This window comes from Dipodomys merriami, unplaced genomic scaffold (genome assembly GCF_024711535.1).
Source record: "Dipodomys merriami isolate MVZ:Mamm:240054 unplaced genomic scaffold, mDipMer1.0.p SCAF_25, whole genome shotgun sequence".
NCBI classification, from domain to species: domain Eukaryota; kingdom Metazoa; phylum Chordata; class Mammalia; order Rodentia; family Heteromyidae; genus Dipodomys; species Dipodomys merriami.
This window is the reverse complement of record NW_027203937.1, coordinates 25,243,943-25,257,374: the sequence shown is the minus strand read 5'-3', so window position 1 is coordinate 25,257,374 and position 13,432 is coordinate 25,243,943. Positions and strand designations below refer to the sequence as shown.

Here is a 13,432-nt window from a genome sequence, read left to right as displayed (position 1 = left end):
CAATATTTGGGGAAAGTAGTATTTCCTGGGTTTTCTAATCAGGTCTCATGACAGTGATATGATGATGTATGTTTCTGAAATAGAGGTGTCTAGGGAAAAAGTAGTAATTGCCTAGCCAAAAGTGATGCTAGCAGTGTGCTAGCTGTGAAGGTTGGAGACTTGGCAGGGCAGAGCCTCTTAGGCTCCTCCCTCCTCAGGTTCTGGTATCTCAGGTTCTGGCAGTAGATGTACCTGGTATGGTAGCTATTCCCAGGACCCAGGCCTCTGCCTTTGTAAGCTTACTAAGAACAGAATGAGAACTGGAGGTGCAACAAGAAGTCCACATAACCGGGAAGATGTCTATGTTGGCACTCCAGTATGCTGTACCCAAGGACCTGGGCCGTATCCTCTCCAAGGCCCAATTTTGATTTAAGCTAGATTTTAGCACCCCTCAATCCAAAATTCTTCCAGTCCTACAAAAATCATGAGTGGCTTTGCCCTGGGGACAATGCTAAGCCTCACTCTCTAGCTCCAAGCCTGCTCAGTGTCACAGCATATCCACAGGCTGGCAGGCCCTGGGAGGGAAGCTCGGCCATGCTTGTTGAATGCACTAATGGCCAGCCTACATGAGCACTGTCTAGCAGCCACATTACCTCATGTGACATCACATCATGTCCTATGAAAAGCAGTTGTTCTAGAAGACTTGATACTGACATTGGACTTGAAGTTAGCCAGCTGAGATTTGGATCAAGGCTTCACAGTATGACGTTGGACAAAAAAGATACAGATGAGAGCTTAATGAAATGAATCATTTGAAGTGCCTCAGACAGCCTGGTGCATATGTATATATACCCCAAGTGCTCCAAACACCATAGTGGGCATAGAGAGACAAGGTCCTATCACCTACATGACTCCAGCTGGTCCCAGGAAGGTAGGAAATGCCAGCAGGAAGCCTTGTGTACAGCAGGAAGGAAGGATGTTTGAGAAAGGGTGAATGTTTGTCATGATTCACATTCCTTCAGGATCTGAGCATACAGAGGTTCAAAGGCAGGTCAGGAGGCTTCTGCAAGGATAGATGGCAGAGTCCATTCTCTGACTCACATCCTCACCCAGAGGCTGAAGCTGTGCCTTGCCATTTGTTAGCTGCATGAAGAGGAAAGAATGTTAGTGTTCTGTGCCTCCTTGTTCTACTAAAAAAGGCATAAAAGGTCTACCTGACTTGCAGGGTCCTGTGCAGACTGGAAGGGACAAACCCAATGAACCCAAGTAGTGAAGACATCTTTAAGTAGATCTAGGTAAAGAGCCATGCTTGAACTTGTAGGGATCTATGAATCCTGGCCTTTTAAAAATCTGCATACAAGGATTATTGTTTCATGTGATATCAATCCATTGAGTGAGTTCACCTCCCTCAGACTGTGCTGGTACTATGAGTGCAGGGAAGAGAAAGATCCCATGTCCCTCTTCAGGGAGCTGAGAATCCAGGGAAGTAAATAAATGTGCATTGTAAGGGGCACAGGCACAAGGCTGGAGGGAACTGAAGAAAAACTATACCAAAGTATAATTGTTGGTCATTAGAGACCTCATCCATCATCCTCTCTTTCCTGCAATACAAGAAAACAAAACAGACATGTTCAGTGCCCTGTCAGGTGATGTGCACAGGGGCAGAGTCAGCAGTGCTGGGCGTAGGCTCTAGCCTTGCCTCCTACGTGAGCACAGATGGTCTCCAGCTACCCCGACCTACCTTTCTCTTCATAGGTTTTTGCTTTCTTCCTGAAGCTCTGGTAGGTTGCTCATGTATGCACTGAGCAGTCAGGCTGGGGATAAACTCACCCCTACAGCAGTTCAGACTAATGATCAGATAATAGCACTGCTGGAAATTGTGTATCTTTAGTTAGGCCATCAATTCCTAGCTTTGTTTTGCTTTGTTATACAATGGATTTAAGAGCATAATGGCACCTGTATCATGGGGTGGCTGGAAATAGGAAGAAATAGAAAAATTGCGCTTTTTTTTTTCTTTTCTTTCCTCTTCTTTTTTTTTTTGGTAGGTCCTGGGTCTTGAATTCTGCGCCTTTGTTGTTGCTGAGTTCTTTCTGCTCAGGGTTAGCAATCTACCACTTAAGCCACAGCTCCAGCTTTTTCTGCGATTAGTTGGCAATAAGAGTCTCACACACTTAAGCCAGGTACCAGTGGCTCATACCTATAATCCTAGCTACTCAAGAGTCTTGAGATCTTAGGATTGTGGTTCAAAGCCCAGGCAGGAAAGTCCATGAGACTCTTACTTCTTATCACCAGAAAACTGGAAGTGGCGCTGTGGCTCAAGTGGTAGAGCACTAGCCTTAAGCTGCAGAGCTCAGGGACAGTGCCCAGGCCCAGAGTTCAGGCCCTATGACCGACCCCCAAAAAAGAGTCTCACAGACTTTCCTCCCTGGGCCAGCTTTGAACTGCAATCCTCATATCCCAGCCTCTTGAGTAGCTAGGATTACAAGCATGAGCCACAGGTGCCTGGTGGCAGAGCTGCTCTTTATCTTTCCATTTGCTTTACATCACAAGGTGTTCAGTGTCGAGCACTGAGCCTGGGTAGAGACACTAAATGCATCGCTTACCTTTGGTCCCATAGGGAAAAATTCTGCTAAGAATATGAAACTCTGAGGCCAAGCTTGCAAACTTGGAGGATCTACAACTAACTAATTACTTGAACAAGTGACTTACCTCTTGTACCTTGGTTTTCTCAACTATAAAATGAGTTACTGTGAGTACTTACCTAGATATTATAAGAGTTCGATGTCAATACTAGGAAAGCCTAGGCTGGAGGCATGCTCTCTCACTTCTGCAATGTCTGATCAGGCCTTGCCTGGTAAGGGGCTACTTACAAATATCAATGTAGGTGGAGGCAGGAAGGGGATAGAGGAGTTGAATATAGAGCCACAAGATGGGCCTTGGGGAAGCAGCAGTATCTGGTACCCAGGAAAAGTCCCAGGGCAGCACACTGAAGAACTGGCTTGATCAGACACTGCAGAGGTAAGAGCATGCCTGTAGCCTAGGCAGCTGCCTTTCAAAAGGAAGAAGGGAGTAAAAGTGATTCAATGAATGAGCAGATAATGACACTACTTATGAAGCCCTTGCAACATGCTGCTCTGTCCCATGGACTTCCGTGATGACATTCCTATTTTAAAGACAAGGAAACTGAGGCTTAGTGAGATGAAGTCATCAGTCACACAGTTGGTAAATCACAGCACTGGCCATTCATTCAGCATCCTTACTTCCCCGTATCCTTGCTCCTACTGCTGAATTTGATATCATTCAAAAAAAAAAAAAGAATAAAAGCAGGAGGGCTGGGAACCAAACCTGTACATTCTGGCTTGCCAGACACCCCTGCACGCCCCTTCTCTTTGAGTATAGATTGCTGGGAGGTGTCCTATGACCTGAGGAACAGAGCATCACACCTCCCATCTGACAAGGCATGTGCTTGCTCTGGCTGTAAATATATGTGTGCAACCCCGCCATTCTCTGTGTCATGAATCAGCCCTGTGGCCACTGGTTCCAGAGTCTGAGCAGAGCTGACTTACAGTCTGTGAGAGCTTTAACTCTTCCCCCTGGAGGATGTTCAGATATGTTCCTGTGAGCAGGAAGGAGCTCAGGCCCCAATGTCACAACTCCAGTTACCTGGAATATGTTTCTGGCCCTCTGTGATGTATCCCAAGGCAAAAAATAAATAAATAAATAAACAGCTCCCTTTCCTCTTCTTGTGGTTCCCAATTGTGAGAGCTGCAAAGGGAAGGAAGACTGTCTAAAGCACCTGCACTAGATCAGGTGAGGAAAGAGTGTTCCAAGCAGAGGGAACAATCAGTACAAAGGCACTGTGGCACAAGTGAATTTGGCATGCTTGAGAACATGAGCACTGACTCTTCCAGAAGAAGCAAAGACTAAGAAAGGACCAGAACATTGTAAGCCATCAACAGTGGCAGGTGGGGGGAGGGAGCTCAGGAGCTTAAGCGGTGAAAGGTGGGGGCCACATCTTGGAACAATTACTCTGGCATTTCAAGAAACATAGGTTCATATGACCAGAGACTCCTAAAACTTTGTACTTGACAGATTGTAGGACACTCAGAATCTTGACATTTTGGACCGAGACTTATAAATCTGGGTTTGCAGCATGAGATTTTAAGATCATGTTTCTGAGCTGTGTAACTCCAAACCTTGCACAAAAAAAAGAAGTCAACACCAAAATTCAAGGTGGCCTTTGACTTGCCACCATTGGCAACTGGGCCTTCCCACATACTCATCCTCCATAAATCCCCTTTGCTGAACCAGGCTCTGGTGGCTCACAGCTGTAACCTTAGCTACTCGGGAGGCTGAGATCTGAGATTTGAGGTTCAAAGCCAACCAGGCAAAAATGTCTGTGAGAATCTTATCTCAATTAACCAAAAAGCTGGAAGTAGATGTGTGGCTTAGGTGCTAGAACACCAACCTTGAGCAGGGAAAGCTAAACAAGAATGCAAGGCCCCTCCGTTCAAGCTCTAGCATAAAAAAAAAATGAAAAGAGAAGAAAAGAAAAGAAAGGAAAAGAAAAGAAAAAAAGAAAGGAAAGGAAGAAAAGACGTCCCCTTGGCAGCTTGGCACTAACATTCAGACTGTCAGCTTGGATGCAACCTGCTGCTGCCACTTGCTGTCTGCCAGCAATGCCAGGCTGAATTCTGGTCAGTCCTCCCTGGCAGCTCATGGGGAGATGTACCCAGTGCTCCTCAACTAGAGGAGATAATGCTGCCTGAACACACAGGCATCAATCTCCCATCATGGCATTTTTAATAAGTCCTGTGGTTCCCGCTGAAAACCACAGAGCAGCAGAAGTCATTTATGTTCTTTAAGTAATTTCCTGGCCTTTGGGCCATGGTCCCACCTTTCCTTGGTAGGGTTTCCTCCTCATAGCTTCAAGGAATACAAAAGCTACTTGGCCTTTTGCCAAGATCATTGAGTCTATAAGACGACTGGCTTCTGTTTGTGTATTATTCTCATTTTCATTTGCTCAATTACCCACCATGGATAAGGAGAGAGTCACAAAGCTCTGACTCCTGGGAAGACTTGTGTGTGAGGCCTGAGGCACAGGGCTTCCTGAGGAGGGCTGAGGGGCAGAAAGGAAGAGAGCATAGTCTTTAGGGTCAGGCAGATATGAGTTGAACCCTGTGCTCCTCCTTTCCCTCCTGTGTCATTTGGGCTATGTTATTTAAAGTCTCTGATCCTTGATTCTATTCATCATTTGGAAGATAGAATAGTCTCTGGAGTTAGGGTACCTGGGTTTGCATTCCTGATCTACCACTGTTCTGTGACACTGAGCAGATCCTTGAACCTCTCTGGGCTCTTCTGATTGCCTTGTCTATGAAATGGGAATAATAATATTCCCTAATGGGGAAAGGTTGCAGAGGATACAGCAATGGTCACCTAGCTATTATTTTCGGGCAGACTGTCGTGGTGGAGGACATGGAGTGAATCACAGCTACTCACTCATAGTGCCAAGGTAAGGGAGAAGGAGGGAGAGACAGAAACAGAAAAACAGACACAGAGTCAGAGAGAGAGATGCCAGGATTCAATACCTCCTTCAAATACTTGTCTCCAATGACACCACTTTCTTTAGGCTCCTACTTCCTAGAGTTTCCATTACCTCCCAATGGCCCATTCAGTTATGAACCTATAAATGAACTATTCCACTGATGAGATCAGAGTCCCACAATCCAATCATCTCTCAAAGGACCCATCTCTGAACTCTGCATCATTGTAGTCCAAGCCTTCAACACATGGGCCTTTGGAAGGACATTTATAACTCAAACCGTAGCAAGTCATATTAAAGCAAGTCATATTGTGGTACTGAAGGGATGAGTATTAACTATGAATACCATTGTCCACGGGGAGGCAGTGAGGTGCAGACCTCAGTGTCTTGTACCTGACATCCATATCATATATAGTTGAATGATGGAGAAAGAATTGGAGGGATTGATGGTAAGTGGTGGAGGTGTCCACTGACTGTCACCTCCTGCTCTGAGCACTGGACTAGGGCTGGAGCTGCCTTACCATTATAAGCTGATGAATCCAGTATATTCTTTCCCCAGCGCTCAGAGTCAGTGGCATCAGGCTAGTAGTCTGAATCAGCTATAGGGGAGTGTTTACACAACAGACATTGGCAAATGTGAGAGATCAGGTGTGTTTTATAATGAGAGTGACATTTCAATTAGAACCCAACACATCATCTCTGCCTGCTAGAAGAACATTTTTATATCCTTTGACCCAGGCATCTTCAAAATTCAGTTGACAACATTATTGTGGGGCACAGATGATGGAGAAAATAAGCAATGTTGTAGCAGGTAGAGGGTGTTAGTGGGGTTGAAAGCTTGGCTTTGGGGGTCTCCGGTAAGTTTGTAGTGCATATTTCTAGTGGGTTTTGGTGGTCACTGGTATACCTCTGAGACACTGAAGAGGAAACCAGAAAGCATGAGGTAACATGATGGGGCTGTTTGGTGGTAATCCCAGGACTTTCTGTAACTTGATCAGACTGAATTGATGCTGTAGCCTCCCAGGATGACTGTTAACACTGTTTGACCAGACCTTGTGGATGTATTTTACAGGCATCTGTGGGCTCCTTCGTGGAGCATCTAACTCCCCAGGTCCTTATCATAAATGGCCAGATCAGCCTTCTGACTGAAGGGACTATTTAAGGACAAATCTCCTTCAATATCAATTGACTTTGAAGAGGTGTAGCTATTAAGAGGGCCAGACAGAAGTGTATCCATTAAGTGTAGAAGACAGAAGAATGAACCCAAGGAAGGCATTTATAAACTGCCCAGGAGATAGAAGCTTGTCTTGTGTGAGAAGAAAGCACAAATCAAGTTGTTCTAAGCTCAGACCCAGGATCACAGTACATGCTGCAATCCCTGCTGTTTGAGCATGCTCAATATGGGGTCTCAATGAGGCCCTTTGAGTCCAGAGCCCCCATTTGATTCTTTACTGTGGGTGAGCCACCTTCTTTCTGTCTTCTTACCTCAGGGCTGTGGATGGTCAGCATAATTGTTACATCCTTAGGAATAAATATCTCTTTTAAAGTGTGTTGACATAGCATTTGTGTTTCAATGGCCCTAAATGGCTTTAGAGGAAAGCTAGTTAATCCTCTGATCTGAGGAAGATCTGATTCTGTTCATTCTTAGAGGAATAAAAAGAAAATGCTGTGCCTTTAATCTCTAAATTAGCACCGTTGGGACTGGCAATTACCAGCCCTTCTCTGAAGGAGTGGAGTGGGGTGTTTATACTTAGCAACTAGGTAATGTGAAGGTACAGAGGAGGACGGATGGCTAGAGGGGGCAAAAAGTAGTGGCTCATGTGGAGGACAGCTAGGGAACTGCAGGGAACAGATCAAAGCAGCTCCAGGGGACAGTTCTTAAATATCCAAGGGCTTTAGTTTGTGTGACTATTGGGTGGCGATGGAATCTAGGAAGTGAGACTTAATGGGAGGAAGTTAGGATATTGGGAGTGTGTTCATGAAGGAGATATTAGTACCCTGGCCCTCCTGTCCCTCTTCCTCTCCTCTCTCTTTCTCCCTCTCCCTCTCCCATGTGGGGTCAAGGGTATCTCATCAGAACTGCTTCTGCAGGTGCCAGTTTACAGAGATCTCCCAGATGTTAGAAGAAGGCGGCTTTGTGACAGTAGGGGAGGCTAATGGGACCCTTCCCTCCTCCCCCCCCCCCCTGCCCAGGACACTTGAGCTCATGCAGGATACAAATTGTGTTTCTCTGTCAACACTGGCTAAGGACTGCTCCTCTTGACTCTAAATCTGGCACAAATCACCAAGAAGCAGACTCCCTTTTCCAGCATATGGAAACAAACACAAAATATGGCTGTCCTTTGCCTATCATAGTGATGCTCCTGTCCTACCCTTCTCTGACATGTTATTAAAGATTATTTATAGGTTTTAAAAATAAATGCAGTTTACATAGGGAAAAGGGTACAAAGCAATGCAGCTTTTAAATTGGAGCTTGAAAAAAAACAAAGCTTTACTATCAGTAGGAAAGCAAAAATACTGATTGAACTCTTGTGATCGGTCATTCTACTTATCTTTGAGCTTCCTAGCAGTCTTTGAAAAAACAGGGAGCCAGCTGTGGTGGCGCACGCAGGTAATCAATGAGGAAGATGAGGCAAGAAGATCACAAGCTTGAAAAAAAAGAGAATATGATGAATTTTGTGCTCAGGTTTAGGGCTAAAGAGACAAATTATGTTTTATGGAGCTATTCTATTATATATGTATATATATATATATGTACAAATACATACAGTTTGTATTTATTTAATGCCTTATTCTTACATAAGGATATCCTATGAGCAGCGAGCAATCTCACCTGGGAAGTGGGGAGGGAACAATACCTTACATGGTTTTGTGTTTATATGTGAGGAAAAACAGAAGTTCCTTTTGTTGTTTGGGACATCAGGGGCTCTAGATCATGTCACAGGGCACCAGCTATGTTCTTCCTCTAAGCTTTGCGCAGGACCTATTTCACTGCTATCATCAAAAGTCTGAATCTCAGGTGGTCTCAGCTCCATTTGAGAACTTCATAGCAGATACATGAGGGCTGAAGAAGACTGTGTCTTAGGAAGCCTGCTGCTACCTGGCTTGTAGACCTTGGAGCTTAGAGCATACTGACTAGTGCGATTCTGTGGCCAGTGTCCTGTGAAGTAGGGCTGTTCCCATGCCTCCCTCAATCAGCTGTGGCCATCACAGGTTATTTTCATGTAGGGTAGAGAGACCACAAGGTATTAATGATAGCCTTCTCCAGGACCTACCTTTTAGGACAAGGGCCACATTATTCCAAATGATGGCTGGAATAAAGACCAGATACGTATCACTTTTGCAGAAGCTGTAAAGCTGAAAAAGGTAGATAGGAAAGACATTGAATAACAATCAAGAGACAGCCAGAGAAATGATGAAAATCTTTACAAACATTGAATTAAATAGGACCAAATATAAGATTCTATGTTTTGGCTCAAAGCATCCACAGGTGTGTGCACATTCACGCTCTTGCACACACATGCATACTCGTGTACATATTTGTGTCCAACTATGTGCATGTGTGTACATATCCATGTGTGTGAACATGTATGCATATAAACTTGTATGTGCACATAACTGCATGTGTGCATGCCCATATGCATACACATATACCCTTATGTTTACATGCATTCATACACAAATGCAGCTGTACCCATATGCCTACACGTAGGCACTCACATGGCTATGAAGAGAAGACATGAAGCAGACCTGACTTGGTAGCACAGCATGAAAAGAACTTGAAGGTGTAGTTAGCAGAAAGCTTCAATTGAGTCAAAAGGAGGCAGAGTTATGGGACCTTATACTGCACTAACAGGAGCATAGGGTCCATTAGTTCATTCCTTGTGTATTGTATAGCACAGGTTGTTCAAGTCAATTGCGGGGCATATAATTTAGAAGCCTTTGAGAAAAATTGACATCTTGAGGGGGAAGTTCAATTTGAGAAAAACTTTTGAAATCATGAGTTATGGGGCATTATCAAGAGGAATTGAAGATATTGGGCCTAGAGTAGTCCTCAGTGAGAATTTAAGAATGCCTTCAACTGTAAGGCAGTATGTAAGAAAAGACTTGGTCTGTGCCTATGTCCCAAAAAAGTCTGTCCAACTGGACTAATGGAAGAGGAAGGGAAAACAAGTAGGACTTAATGTGGCTCATTTAAGGGTGGTTTACATGAAATTCCTTGTTCTACACGGGCTGCGTGGTCTCCATCAGAACAGACAGGAGATTGCACAGAGAGAAAGGTAACTGCTTCCAGTGAACTGTAAAATTCTGCCCCGATGACTGTGAGGTTCCCTAGGCCTGCCCTGTGGAAAACTTGATGAACACCTTTCTTGTGTCCTCGCAGGTGGAAGGGTTGGGGCAGCTGCCAAGGACCCAATCCAGTCATGATGAAGTACAGTGTTAGGTGCTCAGCTGGGTATAGCAACAGTGGGCAGCAGCCCAGGGCACCTGCTCATGTGGCACAATGCCTGCTTCCCACCTCCTGGAAAGATGGAGATTCAGACAGAGGCAGCCCCAGGCTGAGATCTCAGCAGCAAGGGCTTCTCTGGGATCCTGGGAGGACCAATGGAAAGTCTCAGACAATGGAGACAGCTGAGCTGATGAGAAAATCTGCTACTCTTGATCTGCCTGGTATTATAGAAACTGATACACTTAAAGCTGAGTGTGATGATGGCACACATGCCCTTGACTTGGGAGGCAGAGGCAGGATTGTGAGTTCAAGGCCACCTGGGGGAAAGTATCAAAACTCTTTCTCAAAAACAAAGTAGAAACAGAAAAGCTGGGGGACATAGCTCAAATAGTGGAGTACTGGCCTGGTGTTCATGAAACACTGGGCTCAATCTTTACTACCAGAAAGAAAGAGAAATTGACAAACTCTTCTGAGCCCTCATTTTGCTGTCATCTTGTTGTGAAAATTAAAGACAGTGTCTGAGGCCTGTGACCTGTGCAAGTGGCTAACATACTATAAATACTGTTTTCTCCTCTCTTTTTTTCCTTCAAAACTGAGCCACATTGACACTGTGGAGACTTAGGGGCAGGGTGGGTCTTCTCACCTCGCTAGGGTCAGTTCACCCTAACAGTGTGCATGGTGCTTGTCCTTTGATCCCTGCCCCTCTCGCACTTTGCTAAGGAGATATTTTCTCCCTGACAGAGGAGCTGAAGGAGAAGCTGACCGAGTATGTGGACAAGGTGAACAGCCAGAAACCCGGCTTCATCAAAGTCGTGCGCCACAGCAAGCAGGAAGGCCTCATCCGCTCCCGGGTCAGCGGCTGGAGGGCAGCCACGGCTCCAGTGGTGGCACTCTTCGATGCCCATGTGGAGTTCAATGTAGGCTGGTGAGTGAGGAAGAGTCTCCAGGTAGTCAAAAGCTTTGAGTACAAAGCATGCTGGGAGCTGAGACATTGGCAGGAGGAGGGAGAGAATCTTGGGGACTGGTGAGTGTGGGTGTATGAATGACACAGACAACAGGATTGTCCCGTAGTAGGGCAGGAGGATTATGGGTCTAGGGGTCAAAGCACAGTACGTTTATGATATGGTAACAATATCAGGTGTGGCGCTGACTGGTGTGTTCCCTTTGTTGGTAGGACTGGGAAGAGGGGTACCTGGTTGGCTAAGGACAAGGGTCCAACAGCCAGCACAGCAGAGCTGGGGCAGATATGTGACAGATGCCCCACCTGGGAGATAGGGTAGATGTATGATAGAGGTGTTTGAAGGTAGCATAATGTTGCCACAGGTACACAGGGCCAGGATTGTGGCACACAATCCCAGAGCCTCCTGCCTGGTGAAACCAAGTGTGAGCCGATCTTCCTTTCTCAGTTTAGGTGGCTAGAGAGAGCAGGCAAAAGTCACAGTGGTACTGAACACTGACTGGGTCTCTATTCCCCATGTCCCTGTCAGGCCTAGGGTCTGTAGTGCCACCCCCATGTCTGGCTTCACTTGGGCATGGATAGCACAGATGCTGGGAATGACTTGCATGGCTGGGACCAGGAGGTTCCCACTGTTTCTCCCAGTATGCCTCTTGGCCTCAGGGTCTGTTCCCTCCCCAGCTCCACTATGCCAGCCTTTGCCTCTTTCCAAGGAGCCAGGAGAGGAGGATCCTTTGGCAGGAAGGACTCTTGGGGCCTGCATACAGCCTGGGCTGGCTGCCGGCATAAACGGGCCCAAATTAAGACTGCAGCAGAGTCATTTTTTATACTTGAAGTCCCTGCTTGCCATTTGTGACTATTTAAAAAGCATTTGTACTGAATTTATGGCCAGGATAGGAGAGGGACACTTACTATTTCAAGCTGATTTGAATAAACAATTATGCGTTGAATGTATTATTAATGAGAAGCTTATCATTCCTGTCTGCAAACACATTACTCTCCTGGTGCCCAGAGGGTCCTCTAGATTCCCTAAAAAAGCCTGGTTGCCCATTTCTCCATGGGCAGTTGAGGAAATGTGCCTCCACCTTCCTTGTCTGCCTTTTCAAGTTGCTACACTGGATCTCAGTAGGAGATGTAGGTTCCTTCATTCTTTTTTTGTTTTATTTTTAATCTTATTTTATTGCAAAGATGCTGTACAGAGGGCTTACAGTTACACGAATAAGATAATGAGTACATTTTTTGTGAAGCTTTGTTACCTCCTCCTTTGTTTTTCTCCTACGATCCCTTCCCTCCTCCCCCCCTGCCACCACACAAAATTGAAAGGTACATTTTCAACATAGTGTCTTGTGAGTATCATCGGTGCAATGGGTCATCCTGTGCCCTTGTTTCAGCATTTTGTTATTCCCCTCCCCTTCCCCAAATTAGATAAATGTATATACAAGATGCAGAGTACCAAAATCAAGTACAGTGACTACAGGGGGTATAGCACAGAGGGAAGAACATACGAAAAAAAATCACACAGCACATTAAAAACAACCACAGCAAAGAAAAACACCTTGTATGTTCATATCTTGGGGTTCATTTTGCTTAGCATCATCTTATATGGCCATGCATACATAGCTTTTGAGCTTTTTCTTTTCCTTCCTTTCACGTTTTCATTTTTGTTCTGTTAGAGAATAAAGGGAAGGCAAAGCAGGCTGGATGAGACTCTGTCAGCCTGGTTCTAGACATGCCAAAGGAGTGGCCAAGCTGCTTGCTAACCTGGAAGTCCTCTGAGGACCAGAAGCCGAACAGAGGGTCCTTCCTGGGAGGCAGTGGGTTTCCTCTTCTTTCTCCTGGGGAACTACCCTCAGGAGAGGCTGCTGCCCTGGTCAGCCACAGGGGCGCAGTCACCCCCTCCTCTCTCTCCTTTCCCCTCAGGGCAGAACCAGTGCTCACTCGCATAAAGGAGAACCGAAAGCGGATCATCTCACCATCCTTTGATAACATCAAATACGACAACTTTGAAATTGAGGAGTACCCGCTGGCCGCCCAGGGCTTTGACTGGGAGCTGTGGTGCCGCTACCTAAATCCCCCCAAGGCCTGGTGGAAGTTGGAGAACTCCACAGCCCCGATCAGGTAGAGTATTCTTTCCTGTGGGTCTCTTTACTTTGGGATCCAAGCAAGACCTCTACTTCCAGCACAGCCCTTCTCTAAACTCTAGCCCCGAATGGGTGTCAGACAGAGGGTGGGGAGGGCAGAGGGGAGTTCCATTAGGATCCTTAGTCACTGCTCTCAGGCTTGAAGGATCTCTTTTATTTAATTAGTTGTTTCTTTGTTTGTTTTGCAGGTCCTTGAGTTTTGTATGTACTAGGCCTCAAGTTTCCTAGGCAAGGACTCTTGAGCCACATTCCCAACCCTTTTTGCTTTTGCTTGTTTTTAGATAGAATCTCAGTCTTTTGCCAACTCTGACCTTGAATTGCAATTCTCCTACCTCTACTTCCTCTACATTACCATACGCCACTTG

General features: G+C 45.7%; 1 protein-coding gene across 1 annotated transcript in view; it reads left to right on the top strand.

The window, feature by feature from the left end:
* The window catches only part of Galnt18 (polypeptide N-acetylgalactosaminyltransferase 18), a 315,915-nt gene that overhangs the window by 216,067 nt on the left and 86,416 nt on the right, over positions 1–13,432 (top strand). Inside the window, exons 4-5 of the mRNA XM_070035320.1 lie at positions 10,713–10,896; positions 12,847–13,044. Of these exons, the coding sequence (XP_069891421.1) occupies positions 10,713–10,896; positions 12,847–13,044 (382 nt within the window). The remainder of the gene's footprint in view (positions 1–10,712; positions 10,897–12,846; positions 13,045–13,432) is intronic.